We start from the raw sequence: 20,851 nt of genomic DNA, 5'->3' as shown, positions 1-20,851 counted from the left end.
GAGCTCCCCTCCTCCTCCGCCCATAACCTTTGACTTGGTCAGTTTGACTGACACGTAGAGAGGAAACATGATGCGGAGGGACTTTGCCCGAACACTTTAAAAACACTCTTTGTTTTTACTGTCAAACTTCAAGGGCTTTTGAAAAATCTCCTTTAGTTATTTCTCATGAGGCATTGTGTTACCGTGTCTGGCATTTCTCTGTTAATGACAGGAAAAAAAAAATCCCCAGCTGGCGGGCATCACATATGATTTGCCATATTTTCACTGGGTTGATGAGCTAGACACTTTGGTATCTAACGGTCTTCTTTGGCACCAGGTATTTTGGTTAATACAATTACACTACTGCATTCTAATAATACATTCTGCTTTCCAGATGTTTTTATTATATTTGTGTGCTGGCGTGTAATCTAATGTTGATGTTTCTTAGATCATGAGAGCAGTGGACACCATGGTTCACAGTCTGTGTCACTGGTTTTACGTAAAGCAGTTGGGGGCAGATGGTGCTGTGATATTAATATCACGGCTCATGAATATGAGTTTTATGGCGTGTTGTCTGAAGGCAAAAATACCTGATTCGATTTCATCTTGCTGGTCTTGCTCAGTAATGTCTTTTTTATTACTTTTAGGTTTAATGTGTACATTTAATTAGAAACACTAATCGGAATATTGACACAGTTTGAATGCCTGTTGAATTGATAGTGAGAAAACCTTTACTGTGGTATGGATAGATGTAAACCAGACAGGCAGTGTTTACTGGTGGTTTTCTACTCTAGCACGTCCTTTTTGCCTTGTACACTCATTTGCACACCTTTTTTTTTATTTTGCACTTTTGAGCTTTTGCATGCAAATACTCACACTGTACTGATGCACTGGAGGGCAACCTTGGGTTCAGTACTTGCCATAGATATTTTTGACAGGCAGATGGGAGAAGCCAACTGACCTTTCCATTAGGAAGCTACATACGTAAGCTAGGAACTATGAAAGGTAGGCTTAGTGTATAGAATACAGCATTGCACTGCTAACCTCACCTACAGCCTCTCTGCAATTATTGCTCATCTGCATGCCACTTTGCAACCCAACTCAACTCCAGCTCTTCCTTTTCATATTGCCTGTATTAATCAATGTCACATCTATTATGTATCAGGGTCTTACTGCTGTACTTCATCCCAGAGGCCTACACTGTGTGCACCTGGAAAGTTTCTGCAGGAAAATGAAAAAGGATTTTCCACCACAGTTGTCAAGTTTCTTTAATAGCAAGGATTTTTCCCCAAGATGGAAGCTTGACCTAACAACTGGTGTTCTAATACGGAAATAATTTTCATTAGAAATCCTTCTTGTAGCTTAAGCAGTAATGTGAGTAGGTTTTATCCAATTTATTTTGATTGGAAATAAGGTAAGAAGAAGGAATTAACTCTTATAAAGAGTCCCCTGACTCAATGCAGCAGCATTGTTTTTACACCAATTACTGCAGTAAAAATGAGCGAGGTACGTATAAAGCTTGTAGTTGCCGGCTATGACTCAGCTCCGGAGGAAGATCCTTAGGAACTGTGAGTGCTTTGTGAAAAAATTGCCCTCATTAAGGGGAATTAATGGCTTACAAAAGCAACTGAAGGTGCAGTGGTTTGTGTGTGTTTTTTAAAAGGAAAGATTTGCTGAGGTTAGAAAAATGTGAGCTTTGTTCATTTGCAGGCTGCTTTGGCTTTCGTACCAATTCATTTCCCTTCCAGCTGAATGCTTTGCGCTATGATGCATCTACTTTCGCTCACAGCCCATCATTTGAAGGCCGTAGTGGAAAGATCACCATGATTTGTGGCTTGAAATAATCCCTAATAAGAGTGTTTCATTTAAATTTAGTTGTTTTGGTCATGTCTTTTTAGAGGAATGTTGTATATCCCTGAGCATCCAGAGGGGTTTCCTGGGTTTGGGAAAATAAACTCCCTACTGGCTGACTTTCAGTGAGTTTAAGACTGACAGCCTGATGATGACACTTTATTTTTGTTTCCACTCAGAACTCATTCACGGCTGGGAGACACTTACAGCTTTCAGCATTCTCTCCTGAGCTACCCTGTGTTTATTTTGGTCGGTTAGGAAAGCCTTGAAATTCTGTTGTCAGGTTGTTTTCATCAGTCTTCTTAAGGGATTTGTGATACGACGGTCCACATAATATCGGATGTGTTGCAGATATGCACAGGACTAGCCTCTTATCACCGTCGTTTTTAATCATCTCAAGTTATTTGTTTGATTTTGCTTTGTTTTTTTTAATGCCGATTCCACTAACTTCACCTACCTGTTCCCACTCGAGTATCAACCTCGCATCTCACTCTGTCAACACCTGCAGGTCTGGTGAGAGGAGGCTTCTCTTCAAATTGCACTTTATATATCTGGAGCCGATTTGACATACTGTGCCATTATTTTATGATTCACTGGAGTGCTGAATGGAAAAATTGGATTGTATTTTTTGCAGCTCGTGCCCAGCAGAGGGCTAAATTGGCACTCATCTTTAGTGAGGCCAGTTTTGAGAGTTCAGTGGAGCATTTTCATTTCGATACATTTCTAGTTTCAAGCCTTGATTATACGAGTCGCGCTCATTCTTTAATCTTAAACGATAAAAAATTTTAATGTCAAGTCTACATAGCTGAAATGTAACAACCGTAATATCTGCTCTGACTGAGGAGTTTTATAAGGGCAGTGAATTCAACAACTCCACGCAACAGGGTCAAAAGCATGTTGCTCTAGACTGTAGACTTTCCATTTTCCCCTTAAATCTTTCATCCCTCTATTCTACTAAGCGATCACCTTTGTAGCCCACCACACTCACAGCCTGTCTATCCTATATTTTCCTTTGCTGCTGACAAGATAGGGTATCTGTGACATAAGAGACTGTACCCGTCATGCTTGCGTGCTCAAACTGTTGCAGGATAATCCACCAAGCCTGAACCCTCACGTAAGCACCAGCTTCAGACCACCGAGGTTGGCCGATAAGTTGAAACATAGTGAAAGTAAGTCCCTTGGGAGATAGAATACATTAAAGAGTGAAGGAAAAAAAACAATACCGGAGTCCCAACCAAATCAGATCAAAGGGAATGGAAACGTCCCGCACATAAGTGAAACTGCAGCTTTACTGACCAGACAGTGGGATTGTGTTAGCTTAGATTTGAGGATAAGTTTGCCTAAATTTAAAAGGAAGAGAAAGAAGAAGAAGAAAATATATAAACACTTTCTTGTGCCAGACCAAATCCAAATTCCAAATCCAAAGCTAATAGATTCACAGTGATAGAAAAAAAAAGAGAAACTCAGTCAAGTTCTAGGAATCCTCATATTTTATAAACTTGAACCAGAAAAATTGAATTTTTATTTTCCCCTGAAGATAACCAACTAGATTGAACTGGGTCATTAAAGAATAAAATTGCTGCAAAGCTGCTTATTGTGACTGCTAAATTATTTTGTAATTTAGTTGAACCCTCTAACCATGTAATATTTTTTTCAGTACAAGTAATGTTGGGGATTGTCAGAAAGGGAAAGGGTCATTGTACAGAAAGTAATACGATTCCACACCGAACATAACTTCATGGTACTGGTTTCATTTTATCGATAGCTGTCAATATTGATCAATCAAATCTTTGGTGTAAAGAAAGTAAAGACCAACGGTGGTTATGGCTTCTTTTGACTCCCGTCTGAACTGAAAGGCATTTGCTGTGGTAGCGTCTGTACAGTTAAAAAAACAAGAACAACCACAAGCAGTTAAAAAATAGTTACCTCTGATTGCCTCAAACCATGCTAGTTGTTGGCTAGACTACAGTATCCAACCAAACATGACACTAATGTAATCAGGATAACGAACTGTATTCTAGTTTATTAAAATAGCTGAGTATTGTAATAGCATTTTGGACTTGAGCGCTGCTGGCTTTTTTCCAGTGACTTCATTGGTTTGAAGAACTGTCCTTGAGTAGTTTGGGGCCCTGTGGTCCATATTGTATAGGCCAATGTCTTTTAAATCCAGCCACACACACATATACACACTCACACACCACAGACACATACACATTGGCTCTCACAACTCTGGTGTTGATAAGGTCAGCCAGCAGTCATAGCGTCCGTTAGCAGCAGGTATAGGGTTACACGCGATTCCAATGTGACATTTAATAGCCACAAAAGTCTTAAACACAGATAAAGTATTTCATTTGAACTTGAACAAGAGAAGGATCATTTGAAGCTAATCATGCACGTTATGTCCCAGTTACAGAAATCCTCTTGTGACTATTTTAGCAGCTCAAGCACACACACAGAAGAAGGCGTGGTATGTATTACTATGCATGTCGCCATCACTATGCTCGATACAATGGTCGCCAAACACGCCCTTCATAAGCTTTCAACGTATCTTCTGGCTGATCCCCTGAAGAGCCATTTGGCCACGTCTCCATGTGTCCTCAGTTTCCTTGGTGTTCAACAGGATGCCTCAGAGCTGCACTTTAAAAGGGTAAATTTAGACTCTCCCAACCTGAATGGTCAAATCAGTTTAGAGGTCAGATTATGTTGAAATAGATTTTCACTAGAATCCAATATTTCACATTCGAAAAATCACACAGCACAACAAAAATGTCACAAAATGCATATTGATAATTTTTCTCCGCGCACCAGGCACAGCGGAATTGGTTCGGTTTGTCCCCAGTATACTTTTTTTGCTTTCTCATGACCGCTACTCATGCTAGGGCCTCCGTTTGGGTCGGAATTTTCTCCGGGACCCAGGTCAGATTCTTTTCAAATATTTATCTATTGGTAGTACGTACTGTGTCGTCTCACAGTATGACCATTATGTAATTTGTTCTTTGTCTTCTTCAGTTTTACTGGCAGTTGGCAACCCATTTAATTGGGGCAGGTAGTTGTACTGTCCTTTAGTGGAAGAGAATGTAATTGTTCTGCCCATTACTCACGCCAGTTGCTTAGAGCAGTGGTCCCCAACCTTTTTTGTGCCACGGACCGGTTTATGTCCAACAATACTTTCACCGACCAGCCTTTAAGGTGTCGCGGATAAGTACAACAAAATAAAACCAGTACCGGTACCAAAAAAAGAAGAATTATTTATAACACATGGGAAAAGACCCAGGGAAACTGAGTTAACGATAAAAACGATAAAAACCCTGAAAACCATAAATTTCACACCCGAGCCTCAACTCTCGCGGCCCGGTACCAAACGACTCACTGACCGGTACCGGTCTCTGGCCTGTGGCCCGGGGGTTGGGGACTGCTGGCTTAGAGTACTAATCAGGTGGAACCAGATAACCTTCTACGGCACACCTGGCCATTTCTCACGGCACACCTATGTGCCACAGCACAGTGGTCGGGAAACACTGGTATATGCCGAGTCAAATAATTAACTCTTGGTCACCCTTTGTCCCTCCTTAACGCTGTTATTTGAACAGACCAGTGTTGAAATGAAGGCACAGGTGGATGAAGCTGCAGTTCAGTGAAAGTTGACTAGACTGTTGGCTCTAGACGGCGATTTTGTCATGACAATTAGATTAGGTTTTATTTATCTGGTAGATTGGGAGCCCCTGTGCGATCTGGGGGGGAGGACATGCCAAGATATGACTTGGTTAACACTCAAAAGAAACCATTCATTTCCACTGTGGATTACACTTCACCGTTGCCAAGCCAAGCTGGGCTCATCCTGGCGTTTTTATTTTTCATTTTCACAAGATGAAACGGTATAGCTAACGATCATGATGTTACCCATAAGTAACACTCCCTTGAATGCAAGCATATGTTTCCAGGAATGTCCTCGGGATACAGTGAAGGTTCCTGATAGAGTCGTCAGGAAGGCCGACTGTGCCAGTTTAACTCCTTGCATTAAAGCGACGCGACTTGGCCGATCGATTGGCTTATTACTGACCTCCCCTCATCAGGGAGCGTGTTCTGCTTCCATCACGACCGCAGTCAGTTCTGTGGGGAGGATAATTGCAGTGTGCAGCTAACGGGGTGGGTCTCAAGTATCCCAGCACAGAGCCTGCTGCCAGAGGAAAACACATTGATCTCTGAAGGTGATGAAAAGGCTCTCTCTCAAAGGCCTTACTTCCTCTTCAGGAGCGTTCAAGCCTTGACACTGAACCGAAGCGAAAACGTGGATGATCCACGCATGCTTGCCAACCATAGTCATAGTCACGTCATGTGTCTTCTGTGACAAAGCTGTTGTTCGGTTCTGTAATGATTTTCAGTCCACGGAGCTGGGCGTTAAACGTGTCTGAGTGAGTGTACGTCTTTATTATGAGGTTACCTTTGAAAGACGACTGCAGGACTGTCCTAACTGACAGTGTGCTGTAAAAAAGAAAAAAAAAGTTTCTTTGCCTTCAACTAGTGTAACACTGGGAGACTGTATTCATTTTTTTTACTGTGGCACAAGGAGAGGAAGATGCATTTTTTAATACTGGTTTCAGTCTGCTTGACGCAGCGTTAATGGAGCCTGCAGCGATAGACAGTTCCTCACATCCTAATGGATTGATTGGTTTAATGAACTGATAACTGGCATCTGGACAAACGCAGCGCAGAACCCAGCCAACGTACACACACCACATTCACATACACAGGCACAAAATTGCCTTATTCATCAGGGATGGATGGAGAAATGAATTCATTTCAAGCTGATAACAACATACCCTGACCACTGCTGAGGGTGTGCAGGGATGCTCCCAGAAAACATGCCTCATTAAAATAAAAAATAAAAAATCAGGATCTGCTTTCTGCGTTGTAATGAATCCTGGTTCGTGTAATTAGTTTCCAATTGCTTCGTGGTGATATCTTGGGACTTTCTGACATTAACCAGTGGGCTGTTGGTGCTGTGAATTAGTTTGAACTTTAACGTAATAACAACACAACATGTTTTTCATGGCGTCTTGTAATTAATAATGACAGAACTGAGTTTCATTAGAGTTTATGAGGCGGGCGTCGCTGTTCATTACTTCTCATGACTGTTCAGTAGATTACATTTAGGCTGTAATCAGTGAGATGTTTTGCTTTACTGTAACTTTCCAGCTAAGTGATTATACTGTCTTGAGTAGCACTCTGTAAACAAATCTATCTGCATCTAACAATGCATTTGTTGCAGAGACAATACAAAGATGTCTGTGTAATGGCTTTTGATTGGCACTGAAATAGATACAGGAAATGCCCTGTAGCATTGCAATGGACTGGATAAATAAATACAGTGCTCACTGGAGAAGATTTTCTGCGGTGACAAAATGACTGGACAAAGAGAGGACAGTAAGTAAATGTAAAAATCAGATACAATGTGCCTCTCTTTTTGGGGCAACGAATTAAATATAATTGAAAATAAGTATTTAGGAAATGACTATAATCATCATATTTATTCAGGGAATCGTTGCGTCGGAGTTAATGCAGTTGGAAATAACGATAATGAAGATATATGCCACAGAATCAGAGAATAATGTGAAATATCCTTTCAAACACTGTTTTTCTAGGTCGGGCTGGGATTTAAATGCGGGTCTGGGGAAAATTAAAATAGGCCCCCAAATTCTTTTGCAGAGTTTGTTGTTTATATGAAGTTGCCAAAAACCTTCAAGAAGCTGTTACAAGAAAAAAAATGTAAAGAAGAAGAAGTAGTTGGGGTTTAGGGTTAGTAGCTTAGCACTCTCTAAACAAGTTAACAAACCTTTTTTTCCTTTTACCTGCACGTGTTACAGTCTGCCGCTTATTTTTGGCTCGCAAGAAAAATAACCCCAACAGTTTGAAGGCAGTTAAAGAACCGCTACCATTAAACATGGCTGATAATAGGGTTGCTCTTTGAAAAGACGTAACTATACACGCTGACCATGCTGTAGTCTGTTCTTTGTATCAGATTGCAAGAATTTGGAACCTTGCCTCTCATTTCCAGGACTTGAACTTCTAGTGACACAAGTGAAGCTTGCTATGTGAATGCGAACTGCAAGCTGTACGTCAGAGTACGCACATCCAACCATTGGTACAGTTGGCATAATCCATGCAACTTTTCTGTTCTTTGAGTAAGCCATTAGACATGATAAAGAGGGAGTCCACCTGACATGCTGCTGCTAATGTTTAGAGTGTAATATGGTCATTTTGGGTTTTGGAGCCTTTTAGTGCCTAACAACCTTCTCTTTGACAAGAAGCTCTTTGTTTGACTTATTTATCTCTCTTAAACTGAACGATGTTGGGGAGGTGATGGGGTTAGTAAAGGTAGGTAGGGTCAATGAGAGTCCAAGGACTTCCTTCTGGGGCTAACTTAGCCGATCTCAAGTTTGAGAGGACTTTCCTATTTCACTCAACAATACCCGTGAGTGATGTTCCCAAGAGGGGTGTAAAACTGATGGAGAGACAATCCAGATCTTCATCTATCTTTTTGTACCACTCCGTTGACTCTTCAGAATCAGGTGTTTGTGTGAGGGGAGCACAGATGCACTTTAATGTTGGACTGCATCTGCGTAACCTCACAGACTTCAGGGGCCAGTGCAGTAGTTCAGCAAGCTGGATTGAATTTGCTCAACGTGGCGCAATATGGAAGATCCAGATTATTAAAAATTTCGACGTGATCCTCACATGTGTCTGTCAGGTTTGACACTGAGCACTTTATTATTATTCTTTTTTCTTTTTTAGCTCGGTAAATTCGCTGACTTGAGGTTTTTGTGAGCAGCAGTCTTCTGCGTCTCTGTCTTTGCTTTTAGATTTTGCATTTCCCATTTCTGACAACAATACACAGATGAAGAGAGCAGTGACATTCATAGACAAGGATGATTGTAAAATCGTGGTTAAATTTCCATTTTTTTCTCCCTTGGACAGTGGACACATTGTTCCGCGAATTAGCATTTCACGTATTGATTTATTCATTGTCATGCCGAGTAATGAGGATCTTGGATCAAGAATGTCTTTGTCTTTGCCAGACGTTTCCACAAAAATGTACTTGTAAAGTAACAGATGATTGTACAGTAGAAAGCCAGCTTTTGTGCAGCTTTAGTTCCTCTGACCTGGATACCCAAGGGTTGCCAGGTTTAATAAACTCATCCATCCATGTTGTGGGATTAAATGGACTATATTAAAGTCTGTTTTGACCAAATCTTCCTAAATCCTTGGAATGCTTTAGACATTGATCATAACAGTTTTTTTTTTTGTTATTAGAAATATTCCGAACATTTCAACTCAGCTTTGAGAGCCAAGGTCTGAGGCTAGTTTGGGCCACACTGTGATATTATAGTGTTTATCGACTCAACAATGAAGCACAACTTTAGTCACGATGGGACCTGACAGTCATGACAAAGCCAGTGTCACTTAACATAACTGAACCAAATCCCACAAATTTTGTTCACGTCAGTTTCTGAATCATTACCATCTGAAGTAGTTAGAAGTACTGAACTAATATGACATTTATATTGGACATTGTGTGGACATTATTATGAATAAACAGCAAGGTCAGTGTGCCGTGCTTTTGGTATCCAAAGATTTGCCTGCTTAAAATTTAAATTTATAAGTAGTCTTAAAATGAGTCATGGACAAATGGCTTCATTACTGTGCAAAGTATTGAGCCACCCCTCAGTTCTTTATATTTTACTGACTTTCTTGTCATTTTTAAAGTGGTTTTGAGAAACAGTTCTGAAGGTCTTTCACAGCCTTTCTTTGGATATTTCTTTGAATTAATTTTCATTGGAGTGCTTGTACCTGACCATATTCAGAGCAATGTTTTTCATTTGTTAAGCCACTTAACACTGACCTTTGAACATTTTAAGCATAAAAGGCACCTAACTCAATGGAAGAACCCGTCTCGTGTCAACACATAACAGACAACTTAGCGAAGAACTCATTTTAAACTGTATGCTTTTGTGGCAACCTGTCACAAAAGCACATGACTTGTTCCCATTTCTTTAGATGAGTCTATGAAAAATACTAAAAATGCCAAGATAAATTTGATAGAGTTTGATGGACAACTATGTAGGCAGATTTTGATCCATGATGTACAGGGTGGGCCATTTATATGGATACACCGTAATAACATGGAAATGGTTGGTGATATTAAAGTCCTGTTTGTGGCACATTAGTATATGTGAGGGGACAAACTCCTCAAGATGGGTGGTGACCATGGTGGCCATTTAGAAGTCGGCCATCTTGGATACAACTTTTGTTTTTTCAATAGGAAGAGGGCCATGTGACACATCAAACTTATTGGTAATGTCACAAGAAAAACAATGGTGTGCTTGGTTTCAACGTAACTTTATTCTTTCATGAGTTATTTACAAGTTTCTGACCACTTATAAAATGTGTTCAATGTGCTGCCCATTGTGTTGGATTGTCAATGCAGCCCTCTTCTCCCACTCTTCACACACTGATAGCAACACCGCAGGAGAAATGCCAGCACAGGCATCCAGTATCCGTAGTTTCAGGTGCTGCACATCTCGTATCTTCACACCATAGACAATTGCCTTCAGATGACCCCAAAGATAAAAGTCTAAGGGGGTCAGATCGGGAGACCTTGGGGGCCATTCAACTGGCCTACGACGACCAATCCACTTTCCAGGAAACTGTTCATCTAGGAATACTCGGACCTGGCACCCATAATGTGGTGGTGCACCATCTTGCTGGAAAAACTCAGGAACGTGCCAGCTTCAGTGCACAAAGAGGGAAACGCATCATCATGTAGCAATTTCAAATATCCAGTGGCCTTGAGGTTTCCATTGATGAAGAATGGACCCACTATCGTTGTACCCCATATACCACACCAAACCATCACTTTTGTTGTTCCAACAGTCTTGGAGGGATCCATCCATTGTGGGTTAGTGTCAGACCAAAAGCGGTGGTTTTGTTTGTTAACTTCACCATTCACATAAAAGTTTGCCTCATCACTGAACAAAATCTTCTGCGTGAACTGAGGGTCCTGTTCCAATTTTTGTTTTGCCCATTCTGCAAATTCTGTGCGCCGATCTGGGTCATCCTCGTTGAGATGCTGCAGTAGCTGGAGTTTGTAAGGGTGCTATTTGTGAGTAGCTAATATCCGCCGAAGGGATGTTCGACTAATGTCACTCTCCAGTGACGTGCGGCGAGTGCTACGCTGTGGGCTCTTGCTGAATGAAGCTACAGCCACTGATGTTTCTTCGTTAGTGACAGTTTTCTTGTGTCCACATTTTGGCAAATCCAACACTGAACCAGTTTCACGAAACTTAGCAAGCAGTTTGCTAACTGTAGCATGGGAGATGGGTGGTCTCGTAGGGTGTCTTGCATTGAAATCTGCTGCAATGACCCGGTTACTGCGTTCACCAGATATCAACACAATTTCGAGCCGCTCGTCACATGTTAACCTCTTCGACATGTCAATGGCTGTGAACAAAGAAAAACTTGTAAATAACTCATGAAAGAATAAAGTTACGTTGAAACCAAGCACACCATTGTTTTTCTTGTGACATTACCAATAAGTTTGATGTGTCACATGGCACTCTTCCTATTGAAAAAACAAAAGTTGTATCCAAGATGGCCGACTTCTAAATGGCCACCATGGTCACCACCCATCTTGAGGAGTTTGCCCCCTCACATATACTAATGTGCCACAAACAGGACTTTAATATCACCAACCATTCCCATGTTATCACGGTGTATCCAAATAAATGGCCCACCCTGTAGTACCATCTGGAAAGTGTGCAGAGAAAGTATACCTGGATAGAAAAGCACACTGTGGAAAATTATCAGTCATAGATTGGCCTCCCCAGAGCCCAGACGTCAACATTATTGAAGCAGTGTGGGATTGTGTTAACAGGGAATGGAAAAAAAGACAGCCAACATTAAAAGGAGATCTTTTAATGTCCTTCACGAAACCTGAAGAACTTTTCTTGAAGAATGAGAGAAAAGTTTGCCTGTTAGATTTCAGGCTTTTTCGAAAAATAAAGGTGGTCATACCAAATGTTGAGTTTAAAGCCTATTAGAATGGTACAAACTCTTTATACACATTTGTCCTTATATACTGTATTTCCAATTATGCTTTCAGATTTTTGAATATATGAGTGGCGGGCTGAAGACTTTTGCACTGTAGGTTCAGTTCAAGAAGAAGATCTTGCTTGTGGTATTAACAAACGAGTCTTTCAAAACGGCTGATTTTAGGCTTTTTTCCGTCTTTAACAGAAACCATTGATGCATTTGAATGAACACTCAGAAGTACATTTTGCTTTCCTCTTTATTTGCAATTAAAGAGACCACAGCAAGTGACACAGACCGTGTTGAAGATCAAAACCTTTAAGCTTCACTCGTGATGACATTTTAACAAGGGGCATTATAAACTGTGTATGATTTCGGGCTGCAGTTTCAGAAAACATCTCAATTTGTTCACCGTACCCAGGAATGGTGCAACTGGGCTTACTGTGAAATCTAAAGCCAATTCTCGTCAAACTTGATTTACTTTGGAGGTTGAAGCTGGTACCCTGTTTGCTATTTCTGGCATAATTTTCACTTTTATTCTCAGGGACCGCTTTATTACTTTGAGAGGGAAGCTTTGAATGGTTTGATTATGTATATCATGCTCAGTAACAATGCTGGTATTGTAAATGAGTCCGGCCGGGGCCTGGTTCACTTAAAACTGATTGATTTGGAGAGAAAGGCGAAATGGATTCTCTGTGCTGTTAGCTGTGCCGGACCAATCTGTATTTTATGGATGGTGGGCAGTGCTAAAAGGCAATTATGTTTCAATTCCATGAAGTATAAACAAGAAATTTATTATGTCAAACAATGCATAGCTTTGAAATAATGTTGTAATGAATGGCATGAGTAGAATTATTCAAAAACAATATAGCCATGGCTTAAAACAGCATGTTTCACAATGCTGCCAATTACTTTTTTTTTTTTGTTCCAAATAGCTTTTGAATGACTAATAGTGTCAATATTTTGGACCAATAACACTCTGCGGGGTGTAAAAATCCCACACTGCGTTGTAAGAAAGCAGAAAATTATTGTGCTGATGGTTTCATGCTGCTCTCACAGCTAACATGGTACCAATCAAGTCACAGTTTATATCCATCAGTTTAGTTAATACAATGCCGTCGCTGCCGTAGAGAAGTGATTATCGTGTTAAAGCAGTGTTTCTGCTTTGACTGGCACTGTCTACAAATGACAATTTGACAATTTTAGTGAACAAAGTTACTTTTCACAGTGTGTTTGATTATATCGCATATGCACAAAAACAAGGCTCAAGACCAAAACTGTTAATTTTTTAAAGCTTTTTTATGTTAACTGAAATTTAAAAACTTCTAGATTAAGATGCAAAAGCAGATTTTATATGAATATTTAGATTTTTGTTAACTATTAATGTTTAGCAGTAGTGTAAATAGTTGAATTGTCTGTTGTAGCAGGTTTGTGAATGATATTTTCGATAAACTACTCTACTAGCCTAACAAGAACATGTAACCATTGATCACAGTCCACATGATGTTATCACCACAAACTAAAGAAAGAAAAGTCGCTAGCACTAAGGAGGGAAATTTTGCTCGCTGACTGGCCAGGTCACACCGCTTGGCCTGTGTGAGTGTGTTTTTACCTCATATCAGAGGTTTGCTGGATAAGGATATAGAGCAATAAAGCACATTGTTTATTTGGATTTTATGCCACAGAAACTGTTCAATAAACTGTGTTTTTCAGACATAGCTTTGAGAGATATTTGCAGTTAAGGTAACAAAACTGAGATACTCAGCGAGATTTTCCTTGAATGGTGGATATTGCCAGTGATATTTAATGTTTTATTCTAACAGTGTACAGCAGCCATTGCTTATTTTGTGGTGTAATTTAGTGTCTTGATTAGCGCATGCTGCAGTTAGTGCTAATACTCACAGTCGGTTGCTGTTTGTGTCTTACAGCAAAAAGATGTTACATCTATCAGCTATGATTCTGTAATTGAATAAGATCAGTGCCAAGTAATTGGATCAGTAATTGGAAATTAATCTGGTTGTTTTGACATGTTGAATAACTGGGATAGTCGCAAATCTATTGTCATCGATTGAAAATCTGTTACTGTGTTACATATACAGAAATTGTCATTAAACAGAAATCCATATTAACTAGGTACATTGAGTCCAGCCAGAACACTGAAGGTACGAAACAGAAATTGCTCCATAATATGTATATATATATATATGGGTATATGTTCAAAATACAACTTTTTGAGTCGAGTATTCTGTCATAAGAATAGGCAACACAGATAAGCTGCGCTCACTGGTGTAGACTCTGTCTAACTGACTGCTACTTGGTGGCAGTCTGCCTGTGTTTATAAATTATTTGGCTATTATTGTCAGTTATTATCTGTCTGAGAGTGATTGCAGTCAGCCCGAGTCAGCCTGTGGTTGTTTGGTTACCTTCTACCAGGTGATATGTACAATCACCTTGTGATCAAAGTGGCTGTCCAGAGGTTGAGGGCCCTGCACAGACAACATCTGGTTGGTCCGTAACGACCTTAACTACTTCCCGGCAGACACTGGAAAATCACAGTTTTCCTAGTCAAAAGGCAAATGCCATGCTGTTTATACTCTAGTGTGATTGAGCCATGAGTAAGGTGCATCCATAAAGTGTAATGGTACATCACACAGACAAGGATATTAAGACAAAGCTATTTAAAGTAGTGCACTTTTTGGCACTCTAGCTTTAGCTTAGTTTTTCAGCCCACTTTGGACATATTTGGTAAATTTATGGTCAGCTGAAAAAATAAGCTTGTAATTCATTATATAAAGATGTGAGGGGATCACCGCAACCATTAGGATAAATGTGAGTATATCTACAGTAGTCACTGAAAACAAATGGACTGACATTACCGTCAGTGTAGCCTAGTAAAAAAAGAAGCCAAACCGTAATCCCTGGTTGTGCATTGTAATGTGGCTCTCTGCTGCTTCCTTTCTCAAATATAAAAGCCACCAAATAACACAATGTAAAAACACAATATTCGACACCACAGGGTCCATTTTTGTTATGTCTGACCAAAATCTTCGTCTGGCCAAACATTTAATACGAACACTAAATTCACTCTGATTTATTTCACTTTCAGTTTTAAAATCTGCTGAAAAGTTTTCAACAGATTGTTCGTAGTTAGTGACCCACGTCATGACATTCCCGGCCGCATTTTTTTCCGAAACCGCTGTACACGGGATACTGTGAGAAAACAGCGGGCCAAAACAATGTTTTTGAGCAAGAGTGATGTTTTGCCTTAACATGCAGCCTAATGTCTCCCCTCGTCCTAGAATCCAGCTGTTGATTTCATTTTTTAAAAAAGGTTCTGGTCACTTTTTTTTGTCTTAAGGAAATTTGAATACATCTGAAAACGTGTTTGGACTGGCCGTTATAGAGATTGTTAAGTTATTCTTTCATTAATGTTTCATAAACTGAAATATTGTTGTTGGCTTAGAGCACTCTTCACCAAGTTTTTCAGTGTATAGTCTGGATTCTATGGCGATATCTCCTTACAGCCTATAATCTGAATAAAAAATATTGTGATGAATATTAGGAATCATGATGATATCTAAAATTCGTGTAGGGTATTTCGTCTGGACCACACACTCCCACGAAGGTAGTATTTTCTTAAAGGTTGTCAGAAATATCCTACTGAAATCAGAAGGATGTCATCTGGTCGTACAGAATATTCCTCTCTGAGGTGTCATGTGTCATTTCAAAGTGAGCAATAATGACGTGACTGCCAAACACAGTAAACCCCCTTCTGTTTCTTTTAAAATACAAACCTATGGAGAACCCAGGGTTGATATGAACCACAGTAAAGTGAGAGTCAGGCTCCACCTGTGGTTTCATTCCTTAAACTTTGCCTGGACCCTTCACTGGCAGCAGCTGACATTATCCTGGAAAGGGTTCAAAAGGAGCAAAGTTGGAAGTGGAGGCTGAGCCAAGCAGTGGTATCAAATTGAGCACTTAGCATCATACAAAGAGTTGTGCAACATAATCCTGCGTTTTGCACCCTAATGACACATCTGGAATGTCATAAATCAGCCAAACACAGCATAAACAGGATTTTTATTTTTGTTTTGCACCATACTTACAGGCATGGATCTGGTTTGCACGCAGGGTATGAAGGTCAATCTCAGCAATTTAGATTCGTAATTAGTATGATTGTTTTGCATACTTGCATACTTTAGCTGAACATGAAAGCCTAGTCACAAAGTCATTTCATTTCAATTAATTCTGTGCTGTGCGCTCTCTTCAGAAACTTTCACCAATTCTATTTATTTTGTTAAATTCAATACAGTTTTATATACAGCACCAAATCACAAAAAAACTGCCTCAAGATGCTTTATACTGTAAAGTAAAGACCCTATAGTAATACAGAGAGAATTCCAACAATCAGACAAACCCAAATGAGCAAGCATTTGGCGACAGTGGGAAGGAAAAGCCTTCTCTTAACAGGAAGAAACCTCCAGCACAACCAGGCTTAGGGAGTGGCAGCCATCTGATTGGGGGTGAAGGGAGGAAGACAGGGAAGAAGATCAATTATAACTAAAATTTAAATGCAGAGCGGTGTATAAATACATAGAGAGTGAGGATAAGGTGAATGTAGAAGAAACACTCAGTGCATCATGGGAAACCCTCATCAGCATAACTGCAGCGTTACCAAGAGAGAGTTCAGAGTCACCTGAATCTGTTTCATGACTGTGATTATCTTGAACCTCTAACATGATGACTCAATGCAATTTTTTGATTAAATAGGGTTTAAAAAAGAACTCATCAATTTATTGGAGCCTATCCCAGCTACCATAGGGTAAGAGGCGGGGTACACCATGGACAGGTCATCAGTCTGCCACAGGGCTAACACATAGAGACAAACAATCATTTGAACTCACATTCACACCTATGGGTAATTTAGAATGACCAGTTAACCTAATCCCACTAACTGCATGTCTTTGGATTGTGAGAGGGAGCCAGAGTACCCAGAGAGATTCCACGCAAACACGGGGAGAACATGCAAACTCCACACAGAAGGGTGAAATCAAACTCAGGACCTTCTTGCTGTGCAGCAACAATGCTAATCACCACACCATTGTGCTGCCAGATATAGCAATATCTGCATTTATAATGGCTGATAACTGAAAATTAAAAAAGTAAAGAAGACTCAGGGGAGACGTTCTTCAGTCATGTTATGGCTGTTGACGCTGTTAATTATGTCCACCAGTGGACACGTTGCAGTTTCTTTGTTGGCAACACCCATGTTTGAAATACATAACTACACAGAACAAGTGTTAATGGAAGTCTATCTATGTTTCTTGTGCCTGGAAAAAAATATCAGCTAGTATATCAAAATATTGAATTTTTAAATATCGATAACAATATCGGTCTCAAAAATCCTATATCTGTCAGGCTTTTCTCAAGTTCTGCTTTTATAAAAACACTCCTTTATTATAGGTGTAGCCACTGATATGGCACATTTTCCACTGCCTGAGACTGATGTTCACCCAGTTTGTTAAGTCAGAATTTGGATGGTTTTGAGGAGGACACACTAGCTAGTGTGTTTGTTCACAACTGCTAGTCAAGCGTAAAGAATACCACTGCATACAAACACACTTCTCCCGACCCTGTCACGCAAGTACTGTGACCGTCAGTTCCTCCTCCTTGAAGGCAACTCAGGCTGTTAATAAGTCATTCGAACTGGCACTAGAAATGAGTTTAGTTTAGATTTGTCATACAATTAGTCCAGAACGCTGCTGCCTTTCTACTACTGTCCCAGCACAGACTACAGTGGCCCTGAGTTTGGTAAGGTTAGTACATTAATAGAAAATAATCAAACTGTCGATCCTGGCGGCTGTGCAATGCAAGTGATAACCTATATAAACTTGGTTGCAGGGCTCTTAATGCTTTAATGTTAAAAATTTTAACATTCTGGCATTTTACAGTGGAAGTGACAACAAAAAGCCAGTAACAAGAAAATTTGTTTTAGCAGCTGGTCTCATGAATAGACTAATTTTACTACTTCAAAGTCATTTTATAAAGGAAATTAGAGATATTTACACTTTTTCTTACTTTTTTTTGAAGCATTACCTGTATTCTGTATGATCTAGTCAAGCCTTCAACGTGTAAAACCTGGCTAAGCGTGTAATTGTTTTACTCCTCCAGCTGAGCTTTAGCAGCATGATATACGCTAGTTAGAAATACGCTAGAAATACGCTAGTTAAGATAAGCAATTTTCAAACCTGGGCATCTGTGCTGAAAGACAACCTTTAAAAGGAGAGAAAGAAATAAAAAAATGACAGCATGAAGCAGACCTTGGAGTTCTTTCTTCCACCTCGACTTATGCCTACATATAAATAAAGCCTCAATGCTTAATAAGCAGTGAGGCTGGAACGTGTTTGGTTTTCCAATGTGAACTTTTCACATTGGAGGTTTTTCCTCACTCTGGTGTGTAAAAGTGAGAGCGAGAACACTTGTAGAATATGAAACTTACACAAACAAAATGACAATCGCATTGTCTTCTCTTTTTTCTCCAGGACCTCCGGGAAAGCGGGGAAGAAGAGGCCGTAATGGAGACCCTGGTATGCACATTTGTGTGTTTGTGTGTTTGTCTGAATCAAACAGAGTTGTCTCAATCCAGAAACGTTTAAGGAATGATTCAGGAGGACATTAGCAAATCATGCTGCACTTACAATCATGTAAAAAGTACACTGTATATCTGTGGAGGCCAAAATAGCTTATAGATGTGTAATTTGTGGCCGGTTGGTTTCAGCGTTCGCTTGGATTGTTTGAGCTGCAGTCGCTGCAGAAACACTGTATTTTCCCGGTAACAATAATAAAACCTGGTGGAAGCTGCTGATGTCCGTGCTTACAATCAGCGTGGATATGTTTATATGCTGTCCCGAGCTCAACCCCCTCCACAAACTCAGCAGCGACTTGTTATAATGTAATCAGGATCTCCAGTCTCCCCCTCTCCCCTTCCTCCATCTGTCCCAGCTGAGGCCTCGGGCATCTAGGCCTCAGCTGGGATGTGTCGCGCGGTGACACTCCCCGGCACGGGAAGTGTCACCGCAAATTGAATTCGCAGCGAGAACACGTACTTGGCGCCGAGCTGCGTCCACGCTCCGCTCACCTGATAGCGGGAAGTGATAATGGAATCTGGAGTGTGTCGGCCTTCTGCGTCGAGAGCACAGAAAACAGAAAACACTTTGGAAAAAAAGTATTAGCTTTGCGAAAGGAAGGCAGAAAGATAGGGCGAAGCAAAGTCCCCAGCCTTAGTGAGGCAGACTGAAAAAGAACAGCTTTGGTTTCGTAGACTGAGAACCAAACACTGGAATTTGCACAGGAAGTCAGAGGAATTCAGCTGAATCATTTGAGAGCTGCTTGTTGAGTATTAGTATTTTTACTTCCTGTATTTCCAGTTGAATTAAGGCTCCTGCTTTTGTTTCGAGATGTGGATCTGCTATACGTTTCTTCCTTCTTTTATGTTTTTTCCAATTTGCATATTACCATAGCGATCCTGCACACAGCCTGAAAGCCATTAAAGATTTTAAAAATTAATAAATAAAAAAAATAATAATAACAAAATGAGTTTACAGAAAGACAGCAGTCCAATGTTCCGGTTGGCTGCAGATCTGAAATACCGCCAGGCTTTGTTTATGCAGTGCTTAACCTCCCAATAAACATCCACCATGCCAGCGTAGTTTAAATGGCACCATTGTGCAGACACATTTTTTTTCGTCTCTGTTCAGCCAGAGCAAATGCGGAGAATGTGAATTGCTTCCTCTTGACAAATCAATTGGAAACAAGCAAGCAATCATGGCCACTCATGATGCCTGGGCTGGTGAGGTACAGCGGTCTATTAAGAATAGACAATAGGGAACAAATGCAATGACAGGCCACAACATTTAGTAGAATATTTGCAAACCGAAGCACTGACTGGATTGAAGTATCTTGTCAGGAGACAGATTTAACAAACCGGCATTTTATCTACATCCTCACGTGCACGCAGCTTTGAATGCTCTCGGTGTAATTGCAGATTGACGCGTAGTTTTAGTTCAGTCATTTCTGCTGAATTCCCCCAAATAGGATGTGTTTGACTTGCTTTAAAAAGTAGATTCAGCCTGAATCCCGGAGAAACACTCAAAACAAACTGCACGGGGTAGAAACTGAAAAGATATTTAAGAGACATTATTTATGCGACTGAAGAAATGCAGTCCTTGATGGGCAGGGGCATGCTGAATTCTGCACCGTAAGCCTTCTGCAAATCCAATTTCCCTCTTTTAAGTTCTCAACTCTGGTGGATGTTGAAGGGGAGCATATTTAATTCATGATTCACTTTAACCAAAAGAAACTATGCCGTCGCGAGTTTCCCATAAATTCATGCTGAGGTGTTTTGCAGTTTACTCATCTACAAAGGTAGGAGGAAGATTTCACCCACCACTTGGCTCCGCTGACAGAAAGAACAAATAGGAAAAAGAGACAGTGATGTTTACCTATGCATTAAAAATGAATGGGATACTTCATTAGGATCTCTTGTTTGTTTACCGGTAACATATGGAAAGGAAAATTGTGGCAGGACAGTTTAGGATGAAGAAGGTTTTGTAGCATTGAGAAGCCACAGGCTCAGACTGTTCTAGCAGGTGGTCAATGCTGGAAAGTGTTAGACGTTTCCTCGCATATTTTTTCCCCGTGTGAATAATCAGGTCTGTGACTCCTGCGCTCACAAAAAAAAAAGAAAAAAAGGAGGAATTGATGCTTGGATTAGGTGAGCAGTTCCACTTTACAGTGCGGTATCCGACACACGGAAAGGTTGAACATTTGTGGATGAAAATGAGTGGAAGTCACGGTGTGAGAACGGAAAGCGAAACCGAGCCTTGGTGACTTTTGCTGTGCATTATAAAAGACACGACACGCTACAGTGTCAGTT

The 20,851-nt window shown here is 40.4% G+C and overlaps 1 protein-coding gene across 1 annotated transcript in view; it reads left to right on the top strand.

Annotated features, from left to right (window-relative positions):
• LOC135932677 (collagen alpha-1(XXV) chain-like) overlaps positions 1 to 18,938 on the top strand; it is an 86,757-nt gene extending 67,819 nt beyond the window's left edge. Inside the window, exons 3-4 of the mRNA XM_065470254.1 lie at positions 18,459 to 18,503; positions 18,919 to 18,938. Coding sequence (XP_065326326.1) covers positions 18,459 to 18,503; positions 18,919 to 18,938 — 65 coding nt within the window. The remainder of the gene's footprint in view (positions 1 to 18,458; positions 18,504 to 18,918) is intronic.
• The last annotated feature ends 1,913 nt before the right edge of the window (positions 18,939 to 20,851 follow it).

This window comes from Pelmatolapia mariae, linkage group LG3_W (assembly GCF_036321145.2).
Source record: "Pelmatolapia mariae isolate MD_Pm_ZW linkage group LG3_W, Pm_UMD_F_2, whole genome shotgun sequence".
Classification (NCBI taxonomy): Eukaryota; Metazoa; Chordata; class Actinopteri; order Cichliformes; family Cichlidae; genus Pelmatolapia; species Pelmatolapia mariae.
This window is presented reverse-complemented; position numbering and strand designations above follow the sequence as displayed.